This window comes from Nelusetta ayraudi, unplaced genomic scaffold (genome assembly GCF_046127955.1).
Source record: "Nelusetta ayraudi isolate G7.1 ecotype Tasmania unplaced genomic scaffold, CSIRO-AGI_Nayr_v1 ptg000012l, whole genome shotgun sequence".
Classification (NCBI taxonomy): domain Eukaryota; kingdom Metazoa; phylum Chordata; class Actinopteri; order Tetraodontiformes; family Monacanthidae; genus Nelusetta; species Nelusetta ayraudi.
The window spans coordinates 275001-290724 of record NW_027466062.1 but is presented as its reverse complement, the minus strand read 5'-3'; the positions used below and the strand labels follow the sequence as shown (position 1 = coordinate 290724).

Sequence of the window (15724 nt, the reverse complement as noted above, 5' to 3'; positions counted from 1 at the left end):
TATATTTCTTCATGCCATCACATTGTGGTCAGAACATTTCTGTTTACAACACAGGAGAGCCGTTTGCCTGCACGTTGTTGTTCCAAGACCACCGAGGTGATAACACGATGCTCTGATTGTGCTTTGACCACATTTGCCTCTGACCTTACGGCCTCCTGGGCCGCAGTGGAAGAGCGACGCACACTTGCAAATGCAAAAGAAAACTCCAGGAAACGGCTTATTTAGCCCTTTGTTTGCAGCCTTTGATTAAATCTGGATTTTTTTTCTTCTTGCCTCATCTGATAGGCTATTGGACCTTCTACGTGGAGACGTGAATGAGTCAATTATGTTCCACGTTCCGCTCTTCTCCACAGGAGAGGTATCAATCACAGGTGCCGTTTCCGGGAGTGAAAAGGTTGAGCAGTCACTGGTCAATCGGCAGTGTTGTGCTTAGCGCCTTCCATGAACAATGCTTCATGAACCCTGAACTGAACGAGTTGTGTGTCTGCTTGACGGACGTGCTGTGAACGCCCTCATTCTGGCGTTCTTTTCAACGGTGGCGCTCTCTCAGAGTGTAACTTGGTGGAGAAGCTTTTTCCAGATTTCCAGAATAATTCCTCATTAAAATAAAAAAAGAAAGATTCCAGCAGCAAGTTTCCCCCTAGTATTTTGTTCAATAACTAGAGTAAAGTTGCTGCTGGCTGTCAGTGTGGACTCAATGGGTAGCAACAAATAAAAAAATATATATATATATATATCTCATGACATATTGAAATATGAACTAGATCATTTTAAATTTTGTGAACTGAACTTGAACGATAGTTCACGTAGAAAGTGAACTTTCCTGTCACTGCCACTTTGGATGGCTTAAAGAAAGAGTGAATGTGTGACAATCATCACTTTGGTGGCATTCATTTAGTGTGGCCACAAACACAAAAAAACATAAATTGGCACCTTGGGGATGAATGAGGAACACTTTGTGTCATCACAAATGTCTGATTTGCAGAGCAGTTTGTTTTAGCAAATGCTTTCTGAACAGTGGAGAAAGCAATGTGGGCCTTGAGATGTTGCAGCATAATAATAATAATAATAATAATAATAATAATAATAAACTTTATTTGTACAGCGCTAAATCACAACCAAAGGCGTCTCAAAGCGCTTTGACCAATCAGAGAGAAGCAACCGGGCCCCCGGAGCAAGCAAGATGCCACAGTGGCTGGGAAAAACTCCCCAGTGGGAAGAAACCTAGGGCAGAACCGGACTCCAGAGGGCCATCATCTGCCTATTGACTAGTTGGGGTGAAATACAAAAGTAGAGGAGAGACAGAGAAAGAGAGAAAGGACAGGAAGGAAGGAGCATTGCTGTTATTGCACATCAAGACTGAGCCAAGGTTTTTCCCACTGTACTGCCTTTAGACCTCAGGCCATCCTGACACCGGCATTAACGACAGCGCATGAGTGTAACATGACACGGGCTTGTTTGTGGCATTTTTTTACATTGATCCACACAGCAGATAATGATTTGTGGAATGCGGACAGGAGGAGATCTGCCTGTGGATTTGAGCTGGAGAACTATTCAACTTGTGAGTTCCTAAGCAAAGATGTTGGATGTTTGGATTATTTTTATTTCATTTTGTTTTCTTTGCAAGTTAATCTTGCATGCCTGAGCCAAATCCAAGCAAGCGGCTCTGTTTTGATTGTCGACCTCTCTGATTCTCTTTGAAGATCATGAGACGATCGCTGCTGGGGACAAGGTTTCCCACCTCGACTGATTTAATGAGTCAGGAACGAGTGAGAGCCTGTCAGGTGGCCAGAGCAGCATGGTGTCGGTGTCGGTCATGTCAGAACCTGCCTCATGGTAGATGCCTGTTGCCTTCTGGCCTCCCTTCATGAAGGTTGTAGCTGAAACTGTGGGCTCCTGGTCCAGACTGGTAAACTGGCCATGGTGGAAGTATGACAGGAAGTGCAGTGTGTGATCTGACGTGCCTTTATTTTCGCAGGTTTCTATCTGAGCATTGTCAGCAACGATAGACGCAATTAGCCAATCAGGAGGCTCCTGGGGAGAGGAATAGGTGTGGCAGGTGGCGGTGGCAGGTGGCGGCCTTGGCCTCTACTTTCTCAGTCCTCTCTTGGTCCTCTTGGATCTGTGAAACAATGGAACACCGTAACTTTAGCACACTGATTGCCTTCATCTAAGAGAGTCACTGAGCACCTCCTCGACATCTGGAGGTTTTCAAGAATGCCGCGAGATTCTACTAGTGAGTGCACGTCAGCTTTGACAGCGGTATGTTTCGTGGAAGGAAGGAAAAGAAGAAAAAAAAAAAAAAAAAAAAAAAAAACACCCCCAAGCATTGAAAGCCGGCTCATCCAGGAGAGGAAACAGAGACGTGGTGGTAAAAAAAAAGAAATAAGGCAATGTCGCTCCGAGGGTTTGACGTCTTTAGGCCTCATCTGGCTTCTTAACCCAAACCTGTCAGTGGAAGCTGCTGTGTTTTCTGTCATTTCAACCTTCAAATTGAAACTCGTGGGAGCAGCAGTATTGCTCAAGATGTTGTTTTTTTGTTTTTTTTGTTTTTTTAAATTACAAACAAATGTTTGTAATTTAACCGCTGTACTACTCTAGTCAGACCTTGGCTTAGCTCATTGAAAAATAACACCACTGGGGCTGCGGCAGCTCCCCGGCTCCTGTGTGACGTCCTCAACGTGATAAGCTGAGTAAAATAACATTTCCCAGGGTGCAGCATGTTGTTCATATTAGACAGGCGTAAGGTTATACGTTAAGATGGTCTCACCCCAGTGAAGGCAACTATGTATGAACCATTTCCAAAGTGGGCACTCTGCCCGATGACTCGAGTACATCACTGTCGACATGTTTAGCTCTGTTTGAGCCAAACCAAACTGCTGCGCCAGCTCTGGTGGCAACGCCCCCGGACAGGGAGCTGACTCGAGTCCCGCTGGGCTGTTAGCTTGATGCACACACTTCACATTTGTCAATTCTTTAAGTGGGTCGTCTGCTTTCATTTTTTTCTTCTTCTATTTTGTCGGGGTTGGGGAAGTAGGATTTAGTTGGTCTGTTGCTCACGTTTTCTGGTGGTCGCTGACTCGGTTCCTCAGCACATTAATCTGGAAGAAAGACAAAGTCACTGCACTGGCTCCATAGCAGTTCTGTGTATGCTGCACGCTGCAGCGTGAACACACGGTCACACACCTCGTATTTCTGTCTGCTGAACTGGTATAGCAGTTCGAACTTCTCGGCCTCCAGCTCGTACATCCACTCCCACAGCTCTTTAGCCTTCTCTCTGGGGAAAAGAAAACACACCGCCGCGGCGCATAAAGAACTGCTTTTGTCAATATCCGAAACTCTGAAAGTGTGTCTCAGGCTGATGGACACTTTGGTCCCTCCACCTACTGCAGTTTGTCCTGGTTCAGGTTCTCGATGTCCAGAGATTTGCGACGTTCGCTCAGAATTTTCTTCTTCTTCTCTCTCTCCGTCTGCCTTTTCCCGCTGCGCTTCTCAGTCTGTGGGTGAGTGTGGTTGAATGTTTAATGACGCAATACTGGAAATAAAGGAGGTTTTTTTTTTTTAAGGGAAGGTACGAACACAGTCTATGCTGTAGTTGGAAGTTTCCTTTGCAGGAAGCTGTAAACCCTTCATGCCTGTGCGTACGAACCAGTTTCTGCATATAGCCTCCAAAGTGCAAGCTGGTCAGGGTTTTCTTCTTCTTGGCGTCATCCTCCGCCCTCCTCTTGGCCTCCTCCTCCTCCTTACGAGTTCGCTCGTCCTAACGGGGGGTGGGGGGGGGGAGAGAACCTCAGCTGCAGAAAGACGACACCGTGCAGTGAGATTCAGGTTGGTGCAACCTCCGCACCTCAAGACGCTTCTGTCGCTCCCTCTCCCGCTCGCTGCGGATCCTGTGCTGCTCCGCTCGCTCGGCGCGACGCTTCTCCTGCAAAGCACATCATCAATCAGTTTGGCAAACCCGAGTCAATCCAAGTGCACGGCAGTGTGTGGGCCGCCGGGTTCCAACGTCCTCAACGTCCAAATTGCTCTCACAATCCTCTCCTTGAGGTTGATGAGCTCCTCCTCCTCCTTGTTCCTGCTCTCAAAGTGAACCTCGATCAAAGTCTGCAGTTCCATCAGGTCCTTCTCCATCCTCTTCCGGTGGATGTCCTGCAAACAAAGGGCCGGCACGCTCTCTCTCTCTGTGTGCTTGGCACATATTGGAAGGGGAACTTGGGCTTTGTCACCGAGGGTTCACTTACATCGAAATCCACCTTCTCTCCATCGGGGATCTTCGGGGGGATGAGGTTAGGCATGATGAAGGGCCTTTGGTGGGGAAGGAACAGAGATGCATTCCAGTACGGCTCAGACAAGTGTGCACACACTCATGAATCTCATGAGTGTGACGCACCGGGATCATTGGGTTCTTGGTGCATTAACCGTCTGTCATACATCCATACGTCATACATCCCGTGAACATCTCCTGCTGCTAATTAGTGGCGTGCGTATTTTAAAGAGGTCGTTGCACAGTTTGATTGAGTGCTACCTTGTCACAGATCAAAGGAGTGAATTTCATCACCACCGTCAGTAGCAAGCGAAAAGAGATCTGCTGCATCTAGCTCTCGAACTGGAGCGTGAGAATGAGAAATGTAGTTGGTGGGGTATAGTTACGGGGGGGGGGGGGGGGGAGTTTGCTCCATCTAGTGTAGTTTTAAGGAAATAATAATGTACTGTAATGGAGCCCAATCTGTTTTTCATGGGTTTGTTTGTGTACTTACTTGAACTTTGGTCTCGTCTCCTCCTCTGTTATGAAAACAACAACAACAACAACAACAACAACAAAAAGTTCAATTGTTATAAACCTTCAAGCATTGGATTTTCCTTCGGGATAAATAAAGTACTTATCTCAGTACTTGTAGAAAAAGACTTCTCTCAGTATTGTATCTCCAACTCGAGCTCAACAAACTTGATCCCGCGCGACATCTTTTCCCACACTTAACCAGCCGCTGCACAGCTAATTAAACCACCACAAGTCCCAGATAATGGCGGAGTAAACCGGCCCCGATTTCAGGGGCGCGGCCATTTCCGAGGAAAAAGACAAACTGTGTGTGTGTGTGTGTCAACGCTGAGCTACGTGCTGTTACCTTCTCCCTCCTCTGCTCCTCCTTCTGCATCTGAAAGCAGAAAGAGGAAATTGATGCGGAGAGACTGCCATTAAAAACATCTGGCTGCGGGGTCAGGGTTCAAATTGGCGCGGGTAGTAAAAATGCAATCAACAGTGCCAGTGCATGTGTGTGTGTGTGCGTGTCACTGTGTGTGTCTGTGTGTCACTGTGTCTGTCTGTGTGTCTCTTCTCAATAGCACTCTGATAAGACAAGCCCTGATAATGAGCTGTTCCCTTCCAAAGAAGGCCTGGCATCTGTGACCGCCATGTGACAGGCAGCCAAGAACTTCAATCAACGCCTTTCAAATGTGTAACTTCTGCCAACATTTACACACACACACACACACACACACACACACACACACACACACACACACACAGAGAGAGAAGCTGAAATGTCTTTAACACTACTGTACTTTGGTGGCCAGTATCTCCTTTCATGGATAATGATCACATATGCTCAAATATATCAAATTTTCCAAATATATCAAATTATCTACAGTTGGAGAGACTTGAGGTTCTTTTCTTTTTCTTTTTTTTCTTTTTTTTTTTTTTTTAGCAATAAGATAATGTAATATAGATTAGCAATCATGTATAATAGTTATTCTTAATTTTAATTTGTAAAACAAGCTAAAGTAGCAGAGCATTATTATTATATTTTTAAATGCAGTTGTTCTGTTCTTTACTTAGGGTAATAATGTTGTTGATGTTGATATTAATTCTGTTAAGTGGCTGGGTAAAGGGTCCTTACACTCCAGGAGAGAATTTGTGAGGTGAATAATTCACTTTAAAAAAAAAAAAAAAAAAAAAAAAAAACCTATTGAAGTGAATGGAACCTCACACGCCGACAGAAACATTTCTGCAGAGCGAAATATTTAACAGATTGTTCAGACCTGTTCCGAAAAGCTCTCTAAGTTATAAGCACATCCAAAGGAAAACAAACCACAGGAACTGAAAACTTAATCGCAAACCTCTTGAGCAAACTTTTAGTACCTTCCACCTGCACCCCAGCCTGTTCACCTGAGCTATAAATCCACCTGACACACACAACACACCCTCTCAAGACTGGGGGGGGGGGGAATAGTAATAAACATTTTTTAGCAAATTCACTAAGCAGAGCAGAGTAGACGTGCATGCTTGAGGACGTAGTCGACTCCACTCTTTCTCCCTCAGCGTGAAACAAAGAGCCCCAAACTTTATTCACCTCGCGCATTTTATACGCAGAATCACGTCGCGCTTAAAATTCACAGCTGGGAAAATGTGCACGTTCGTGTCGCCCCTTTTTGGCGGTCCGTGAGGACCTTAAGACTCACAATGGCTAACAATACAGTTGTGCACAGCACCCTCTTTTTCCCCAATATAGATGCCACTAAATCTCACACACACACACACACAAGTTCAACAGTAGTCGTTGGGACGTATAGCTCATAGTTCACACCTGGCAGCCGTCCAGAGCGTGGCAGCAGCCGCCCCAGTTAATTCAGTGATCCTGATCATGCACTCAGTCAATCAAATGTTGGCAGCCGTGTATAAATCTGGGTGTGTGTGTGCTGTGGGTGTGTGAGAAAGGCACACTGTGCGCCAGGCGGCAGTTTATGAGATCATTAAAAAAACAAAAAAAAGAAAAATAAAAGAACCAGTTGAGATGACAGACGAGTGTGAAACAGTTGTCTCAGGGTTGGCTAGGGGAGACAGAGAGGTGAAATATTGCTGTTGAACAGGTAGAGGGTTTTATTATTTTTTATTTTATTTTAACGGATGTGAAAGAGCCAAAGGGCTGGGTTGGGTGGGACACCCGAGGATTACTAGATTACCTGAACCAGCAGGCTTCTCTAGAGAGCAAACTCTTCAAAGAAGGAGGGGGAAAAAGTAGTGAAGTGCAGCAGCGATCCAAACTGTCCACACACACACGCACACACACACACACACACACACACACACACACACACACACACACACACACACACACCTCCTAAAATATTCCCCCCCACACACACACACCCTCTCCCCCTCCTCACCTTGTTGCTCCTCTGCCTCCCCTGCAGCAGGTCGGTCCTCCCCCTCCTCCTCCTCCTCCCCCACCTCCTCCTCCTCCTCTCCTTCCCGCTCCTGCGTGGCCTCTGCCCAGGGAACAAGTTGAGCAGCAAACAGTGACAGGCCGGTGACTCACGCGCCAGTAAAAACAATCACTCTCCCTTTTTTCTGTCAGCCGCCCGTTTTTCTGGTTTTAGACGCCGTCCTAGTGACAGGACCGTCGAGACGACCGCAGCGGCGGCTGCAGGTGGAAAGTGTGGAGAGTGTGGAGCGTGTGGAGCGTCAGCTGCCAGGACCTCGTCAGACCCGCAGGGGACGGAAACAGAGAGCTAGTAATCACCAGGGACGCACCGATACTGATACCAGTATGTTTTTCAAAAGCGAGATATGATGTATTTTTACAGACAAACTACATAACTGATTGATAACGCAGCGAGTGCATATCAATATATACTGTGTCAACATTTCGTTATCATAGAAATCTTATGTAAATACAGGCTTTGGGGAAAGAACATATTTTATATTTTTATCTTATTATCTATTATATCTTTGAAAAAAAAAAAAAAAACTCAACACAAGCATTTGTTATTGCACATAAGACTGCACATATTCAAATCCAAACCAGGCGTAATTATTTTGCGAGCTTCTTCAGTACCAGATTATTTAAAAAGAAAAAATGAAGAAGAAGAAGAAAGAAATGCTTGCAGCTTGAAGCTTAAGCGATACCTTCCTCCTCCTCCTCCTCCTCCTCCTCCCCCTCCTCTTCCTCTTGCTCCTCTACCTGCTCCTCTGCTGAGCAGAAGCGCAGAACTGGTTAGTAGTGCCGGCCAGTAGCGAAGCAGCCAGAAGCACTTTAAACTGAAAGAAAGAACGAAAGGAAGGAGTGCTGTACCTTCTGCAGTCTCCTCTTCTCAGTCGCAAAACCAGGGCAGGACAAAAAAAAACAAAAAAAACATGAATTATCATGAGTCCAATTCTTGTCCTCAAGCTTCATGCGAGCAGAACTTCTCGTCTCATGACAGATTTTTATTATTTTTTTTTTTTATCATTTAGCACACGACAATGAGATAAAAGTCAATGGCCGATTAGACATTTTTTATTTGAAGTGTGTGGTAGCTGTTGATAACTCTGATATAAGAATAGGATATAATAAGAATAATAAAATAAAATAAGAATGACCTGATCAACCTTTTGTAATACCTGGAGAATAATGACTGCTGCCACAGCATTACAATGAGGCGCCTTACCTTCTGCCACACTGTAAAGAAGACACACACACACACACACACACACACACACACACACACAAAATAAATAAATAATAATAGTAAGTGTCCACTACTCACAAAAAATGAGATATATTCAGCTTTGGGATGAAATTTCAGAGTTCACCTAAATTGCACAGTAACCTTTTCAGGTGATCCTGATTCAACCTTCTCCAAACTTGGATGTCCAAGGGTGCCTCACTACTTCACTAAACACACACGTCTGATCCATGAATCAACCTCGTTCTGGCTCAACGACGGCAGGGATCGGTTGGTTTTCTGTTCACAGCCTTTGGCTCTGATTCAGCGCTTCATACATAAACATCTGACATGAAGTTGACGCGTTGCCATTCACATAGCTCATGTGTCAATCCAAATGTGTGAGATGGAAAGACTCGATTGCAAGCTTCTACTGAAATGCCCCGCTTTCATCACATAGCGTCACTATTGCTTTGTGCTTTTTCCATAGATTTCACCCAAAGGTTGAACATCGCTCACTTCAATACAAGACAGAGACTTTAGTGCACACAGTAAATGTCAACGCATGCTTTGACCTACTCCTCGTACTCCTCCATCACCTCCTCCGTGTCGGACATGGCGGCAAGCGTTTGAATTATCCAACAGCAGGTCTTGAACAGCGGACACACATTCACACAGAGGTCACACTCGGATGTCCTCCGAAACGACTTTCTACAACAGGAACAGGAAGTGCTTCAAACTAAAGTTACTCACCTCGGGTGGAGCGATGTGCGGCCCGGGTTGTTGGGTTGTGATGCAGACAGGACAGGGCCGGGAGTTGAGGTGAGTCTCCGCTGGCTCAGGGGGCAGAGTGTGTGGGTGCGGGAGGGGCTTCAGGAGCCCCCCCGCTTGTGTTATTAATAACTCCACAGATAGCCGGTGCTCTGCGTTATCAGCGCTCCCAAGAAAGGAAGGGAGCGAGAGCAGATGCCAGTTGGAGTGGCGAAGTTATAGAGATAAAGCCGTGGCTGCTCAAGCACACACACACACACACACACACACACTGTGGTCTCTCAGCCCTACATGGCAGCGTGCTTTCTGTCACAGGTTAGTGCTACTTCACTTCAGTGCACACACTCATTCAGTGCTCACACACACAGACACCGTGCGTGAGCACCAGGGCTGGATTAAGAATACAGAGGCCCCTGGGCCAGACTCTCTTGGAGAGCCCCCCCCCCCACACACACACACACACACACACACCACCTGATTTATTTGTTTGGAAAATGAAAGAAAATATGAGTATTCGTGTTTCCCCGCATTACAACTTTAGAACACACAAACGCAACACAGTTGAAAGAACACCTTGCCAAGAAGAACTCGGATTTCCGACACCACACGAACGCAGCATACGTGGCAAAAAAGAAAGCTAACTGGCGGAGCCCCGAGGCCCCCGAGAGCTCGAGGCCCCCGGTTCATGATCCGGGCTTGGTGAGCACAACAGGCAAGGAGTGCAAGTAATTTAGGAGGCACGTTTGAATAAAAGCTTTTATTACGATTTATTTAAAGCTGTTACGACTTTATTCCTCCGACAGGCAGCAGTCTGGCCCCAGAAATGGCAGAGACAAGTATATCCATGAGTAATGGCCAAAGAGACAAAAACCAAAACAAAGAAGAACATTCATTCAGAGGTTTTCCCAGCTATAATCTTTAATTGGATAACAGCGTTGCAACTTTAAAGTGTTTTTCAAAATCACACTCATGCCTTTTGAAATAAACTTTTGTTTTTACTCTTTTCCCAAACATATTTTCCCCGTATGCCCTAAACAAGATGAGAATTACATTTCTGCGTGGAACCCTGCGTATTTACAGCCAAACTCCACTCGCTGCCTCCCTCTGTGTGTTTGTTATCAGTTCCTCCTTTGTGCTTTGGCTACGAAGAAACATTGACAGGAAATGCCTGAAGACAGAATCATTGTTCAGTGATCAACCCATCACATCTTCCCCAGAGTCCTCGTCTCATCTTCTTCCTGTGGTCAGAGAGGTCGTTTCAGGCGTGTTATCAGTACACATGTCATACTTTTATTTATTGTTTTTTTATTTTTATTTTTATGAAGTTGCTTTCAACCGTTTTCTGTCCCAAAATGACTCGCCGAACGAGTTTCGCAGTGTTTGTTTGTTTTGTTTTGTTTTTTTCGACTGACTCGCCGCCAGCGACGCATATTTATCTCACCTGATGGCCTTCCTTCAATATTTCAAGAGTTGCTGTTTGAACTGGCGTTCTCGAACAGACTCCTCCTGCTGTTGATGTTCACGTGTCGCACATCCTGTGGGAATAAACAGCAAACGCAACACAACCACGGGTTACGCCTTGTTGTGGCAAAACAGGCCCATGCTTGAATGACTTGAATTCCAAGGTAGCATCTTTGCAACAAAAATATATCAATAAATAAGAGTTGTCTGTGCATATAATATGTAAAGGAGTAGAGAGTGCTTGGGGCTCAAACAGTTTACATTGGAGAGCACCGCTGCCCTCTAGCGGCCATGTGAAGAACTTTTGATATCTCAAATGTACACTCCTGCCCTCTTGTGGCTATACGTATAACTCCTGCGACCCCTGGCGGTCCACAGTGACAGTTGCAGCCTTACAGCAGCACCGTGAGACGTCACCGCCTGGTCTTTAGCCTTGCTGACCCAGCGGCTGATCCGATCGGACACTCCTGACGAGAGGTTCTTAAATTCCTGGAAGAGGAATGCAGTGTCATAATTGCAACCATTGCGTAACCATGGGTCAGTCATCGCAGTTGCGAATTGAAAAGCTGCGTTTACGTGTCTGGAAGGTCCGGGGCTGATGGGCGTGGCTGCCTGCGACTCCTTCTCAAAGAGGCCTCTCTTCATGGACACCCTGTCCAGCCGGTGGAGGGTCCTGTGGGCCACGTCCGTGGGCCGTGACGGTTCCAACTTCTGCTACACGCACGCACGTACACACACACACACACACACACACCAATTTGCAATAATTGTTGTTTGTGTTGATGCTGCACAACGTTCCAGTGTTTTATTGAGTTTCACTAACCTGCGCAGCGTGAGCCAGTCTCTCCATCTTCTCCTGGATGGACCTGGCTGAAATCCTCTGCCGAGCGCTAGACGAAAGACAAACGCACTCAGTAAGAGGTCCAGATTTACTTATATGCCCACAGACTTTGAGTGGTGATGATGACGACGCTTGCAAGGCAATCAGCAGGGCTGCTAGAACTCACTTTCTCTGGAAAGATGAGGGTTTGTCTTCATCTTCGATTTGGTCCTGGTCCACACACACACACACACACACACACACACACACACACACACACACACACACACACACACACGCACACACACACACACACACACGCACACACACACATAAATCTATGTTTAAAATGCAGAGATATTTCAAATAATACATTACAAATATGACATCACAAGGGGTCAATTTCCAGACATAATCGGCAACAATTTTGAGTGAATTTTTAGATGCATATTTTGTATTTTCTTGGGCCTTTATGATGTTTCAACTTCCTGCTTGGTTTGCAGGTTTTCACTGTTACTGCACGACAAGCCAGAGCAATATATATATATATTTATTTTTTTTCTTACTGGGCTGCCTTCAAACTTCTTGGACGCCACCCTGACGCTGGCACTGCAACACAGACATGCAGCCAGTGGTCAGACACATGCGGGGCAGAGAAACCTGTGAACCGATACGAGGGCCGGGTCCTCACCTCCTCTGCAGCGGTGAAGTCTCCTCTTCCTTCTTCCTCATCATCTGTGGACCAAACAAACCGTGCATTTGTCACCTTCCAAGCTCGTACAGACACGTGCCAGTGTGTGTGAGTCAGACATGTTTACCCTAAAAGATATAGTCCTGGAGCTGTGTCGGGCCAAAGCAGGTTTGCTGGACTGTTCAGACTTGTCGCAGGTGGAAGAGCCGTCCTGAGGAGGACAGTCAATAGCTTTGAGTGGTTTAAAGCCTTTTCTGTTTGCCCTTAATAATTGTTTGCGCTTCCCCCGTTGTGCAACAAAGTGTTGTTTTTTTTCCCCATGACAGCGGCTGTAATTCTACCTCTCTGAGCACTAGAGGGTGCTGTTTGATATCTTGGATTATTAAGAATTGCAGCCGAACACCAAGAAGCACATTCTTGGCCCATTAGAAGACGTGACCTTGACCACGTTTGTGTGTTTTTGTCTACATACCTCCTCTGTGTGTCCATTCTGAACAGAGGCGGGGGGGCTGGTGGGCTCCCAGCCCTGAGGAGACGACGGGGGTGTCGGAGAGCGGGGGCTCGTGGGGGAGGTGCACCCGCTGCTGGAGGCACTTTGGTCGAGAGAGATGGCGACAGAGCTGCAACACACAGACAGAGAGGATGGAGACTCGGCCGAGTAGCAGAGCCAACCAACTCACCTCCACCGGTAACGATGTTCTCCAACGTCTCGTCCTCATGAACACAAAGTTAGCTTATCATGTTCAGGACTGATTTTGTCATTGCATGGAGCACACAACCAACAACCTTGGAAAGGTGAGATCGTGTTCTGCATTACAGTCTGTACGTAATGAACAAAAAAACAAAACAAAAACCCAACAACTACCGATTGAGCCGCTCTCTCGATTTGTCCCCTCCCCAACACATATATATATAAAAAAAAAATGAAAGCAACCTTTCCCAGCAACAAAACAGAAATTGTGCTCACAAACCTGACAAACTTGCGAGTCCGGTTTGACGGTGGTTTGGTTTCTGGGTCTTTGCTCTCCTCATTTTCATGCTGGAGAAGAAGCAAACAGAGGGAAGAACAGTGGGGGAGAGAGAGAGGGAGAGAGAGAGAGAGAGAGAGAGAGAGAGAGACATAACATTACAACATGAGCAGCATGATGCTTTTGTACAGACTTCCAGCGGCACGCCTTGCATTACACAACTGTACAGCCATGGCTTTATTTGCAGTGGCACTGCATTAAAGTGGACCGCAATAAAAGCCAGCGGACTCTTTATCTGGGTTGGTGGGCGGGTTTTTCCACAGCATTCACTGATCAACTCACTTTATTGTCACGCTTAAAATCACGTGTTACGTATCAACAAACACAACGGGCCACACCCACAGAGAATGGAGCGCCGCAGTAAATTGCGGCCTTAATCCCTTTGCGTCGTTTTCCACTATGGCTACAGTGCTAATGATATGCGCCTGCACCTCCTTAAAGGGACCTTACACAGACCCCCCAATGACAGTAACATGTGCTGACACTCTTCAAGAACGTTACAAGACTATGACGTTGGTGCACGCCCCAATCAATCAATCAATCATCAGGAGTTGAACTTCTGAAGGGAATACTTTATTTCTGTGGTTGTCAAATAACATGCACGGATAACATGCACATTGGCTTTCTCCCAAGCTCACGCTAAGAGAGAGACAGTCGCACACTTTCCTCTGGGAGTAAACGCACTGACTAAATATAGAATCTTGATCTGTTTCTGTGCATTCTGGGAAAAGTTGAGGTTATTTTAACAATTGCCAAGGTTATTGGCCACCTGAGAGCGATTTGTAGCTGTTGAGTGGCTGATCTGATCGAGTAAGGTTTCAAGTGCAAGTGAACGTGCAACTGATCAATGTTTCTTATAAGTAAATAAATAAATAGATAAATGTAATTATTAATTTATTTATTTTGTATTTAATAAGATGTGTGTGTGTGTGTGTGTGTGTGTGTGTGTGTGTGTGTGTGTGTGTGTGTGTGTGTGTGTGTAATATTTCTATGTACACACACACACCTCATTATCAGAGACAGTCGCTCCGACCCCAGAAACACTTTGACGGACGATTTTGCGCGTGACTAATTTAAATACATTGAAATGATTGTGGCGCCGCCCTGCCGCTCCCGGCGCCTCCCCCAGCGCATTTCCCGCCACTTCCTTCAGTCGACGCATTGCTTTCTGGTGCTGTTTACACGGAGTTTCTGTCGTCAAAGCTGGGCTAATCGCTTCGTGGATCCGGACCAATGTGTGTGTTCTGAGGACGGCGTTGCTCCTATCCTCGGTCGTGTCCCGCCGCTCTCTGGGGACAAAGTTTTCCAGAAATATTTAACGCGGTTCTCTGCGGGGGGGGGGGGGGTTAACGGCTGCTGCGCGTTGTGCAATATCGTGCTGCGACTGAGTGAGGCATGAGAGCACTGAGCACTTCCGGGTGGGACAGCGTGTCCTCTGCCCGGCTCCTGCTCCCACTTCATTTAATTCCACCGAACTTGTCCAGACAGCGTCAGCATAGATCCACGCTGCATAGACCAACACCAAAACCTCTTGTGGAAGCTTTTGCCAAGCAGGTGACGGATATCCGTGACGAGGAGAGTTTGATCTGGATCCCAATCCATTGCTGCCCTTGTGGGGTTTTGTTTTTATTCGGGACTGAGCCTCAGCGAAGGCCTGCTCTCTTTTTATTTTTTATTATTATTATTATTATTATTATTATTATTATTATTTATTTTTATTTTTTCTTTATTATTCCTTATTGAAGACAGTAAACAATAAAACTCAACTAGCCTATTAAAAAAAATCAACTACTTACATCCCCTTCAAACAAACCTGTTTAACCTGTTGACCTCTCCACCTACCTGAGTCTGTGTAGTGTCAGTTCTCCTACTGTCTGGGCTCCTGGACGCTGCTGCGCGGGGAGACTGTGGTTTGGATGACGGGCTGAAGACCTCGTCGCCCGGCTCCCCATCCTTCACCTCCTGGGTTCCTCCTCTGACCTCCTCCTCCTCCTCTTCCTCCTGCTTCTGCCGCTGCAGCACCTCCACGTGCCTCTGACGCCGCTTCTCGCTGCGGACGCGCAGCATCTCCACAAAGTCCACCTGCAGCTGCTCAGCGCTGAGGGCAAAGAGGGGGCGGGTAGGGTAGGGTAGGGGGCACGGACGTGTCTGTTTAGGGATGAAGGCCGTCTGGTGGATCGTTTCAACACCCCAGCACCACCCCAGCCACCACCACCACCATGGGTTTCTCCTTGTCTTTGAAGCCTGCCTCTCCTCCAGGCAGTCGGCTGCTGCTGTTTTCAGCAGGACCCGGTGCGCGGTTTCACGTTTAAAACACACTCAGGTGACACACGGTCCCGTGGGGCAAAAAGTGTGTGTGAAACGGGAAGATGGACAGCGGTGTGGGTGTGATGTTCTCACATCCACACAAAGAAAGAAAGAAAGAAAAAGAACCAGAGGTGGAGCAAAGAGATGCAGTCTCAATGACTTTTTTCCAAGTTCAAACTGTGAAGTGTGAGTGAATCACCTGCTGGTTGCCTGGAACACCTGTGG

General features: G+C 46.5%; 2 protein-coding genes and 1 long non-coding RNA gene across 4 annotated transcripts in view; all 3 read right to left on the bottom strand.

Annotated features, from left to right (window-relative positions):
• Nucleotides 1-1949: 1949 nt before the first annotated feature.
• On the bottom strand, nucleotides 1950-7241 carry tnnt2a (troponin T type 2a (cardiac)). The gene is made up of 11 exons (XM_076022558.1): nucleotides 7162-7241; nucleotides 5124-5153; nucleotides 4758-4782; nucleotides 4242-4305; nucleotides 4033-4149; nucleotides 3848-3925; nucleotides 3650-3760; nucleotides 3388-3497; nucleotides 3187-3277; nucleotides 3061-3101; nucleotides 1950-2122 (listed from the first exon to the last, which is right to left on the bottom strand). Exons 4-11 carry the CDS (start codon nucleotides 4293-4295, stop codon nucleotides 2089-2091), a joined length of 636 nt encoding a protein of 211 aa, XP_075878673.1. The 5' UTR covers nucleotides 4296-4305; nucleotides 4758-4782; nucleotides 5124-5153; nucleotides 7162-7241; the 3' UTR covers nucleotides 1950-2088.
• A 662-nt stretch (nucleotides 7242-7903) lies between these two features.
• On the bottom strand, nucleotides 7904-9539 carry LOC142885824 (uncharacterized). Its single transcript, XR_012926337.1, has 3 exons — nucleotides 8985-9539; nucleotides 8070-8079; nucleotides 7904-7966 (listed from the first exon to the last, which is right to left on the bottom strand). It is a non-coding gene; the product is annotated as an uncharacterized LOC142885824 (long non-coding RNA).
• Nucleotides 9540-9945: 406 nt separating this feature from the next.
• lad1 (ladinin) overlaps nucleotides 9946-15724 on the bottom strand; it is a 6853-nt gene continuing 1074 nt past the window's right edge. The window contains exons 2-14 of one of the 2 annotated variants that reach the window (XM_076022541.1): nucleotides 15699-15724; nucleotides 15035-15290; nucleotides 13136-13203; nucleotides 12637-12784; nucleotides 12292-12375; nucleotides 12165-12208; nucleotides 12040-12082; nucleotides 11661-11704; nucleotides 11477-11543; nucleotides 11230-11367; nucleotides 11050-11142; nucleotides 10634-10727; nucleotides 9946-10430 (exon numbers count right to left, since the gene is read on the bottom strand). The exon at nucleotides 15699-15724 is cut by the window's right edge and continues 259 nt beyond it. In XM_076022541.1, the coding sequence (XP_075878656.1) occupies nucleotides 10656-10727; nucleotides 11050-11142; nucleotides 11230-11367; nucleotides 11477-11543; nucleotides 11661-11704; nucleotides 12040-12082; nucleotides 12165-12208; nucleotides 12292-12375; nucleotides 12637-12784; nucleotides 13136-13203; nucleotides 15035-15290; nucleotides 15699-15724 (1083 nt within the window). In that variant the 3' untranslated portion in view covers nucleotides 9946-10430; nucleotides 10634-10655. The remainder of the gene's footprint in view (nucleotides 10431-10633; nucleotides 10728-11049; nucleotides 11143-11229; nucleotides 11368-11476; nucleotides 11544-11660; nucleotides 11705-12039; nucleotides 12083-12164; nucleotides 12209-12291; nucleotides 12376-12636; nucleotides 12785-13135; nucleotides 13204-15034; nucleotides 15291-15698) is intronic. The other variant, XM_076022542.1, reaches the window with a different exon arrangement.

Excerpts from the sequence above, each read along its gene's own strand:
- tnnt2a (XM_076022558.1), bottom strand. The coding sequence starts at position 4,295 with ATGCCTAACCTCATCCCCCCGAAGATCCCCGATGGAGAGAAGGTGGAT. Across the intron at positions 3,498-3,649 it reads GAGGCTATATGCAGAAACTG|ACTGAGAAGCGCAGCGGGAA; the intron begins GTTCGTACGCAC and ends ACTCACCCACAG. Across the intron at positions 3,102-3,186 it reads TCAGCAGACAGAAATACGAG|ATTAATGTGCTGAGGAACCG; the intron begins GTGTGTGACCGT and ends TCTTTCTTCCAG.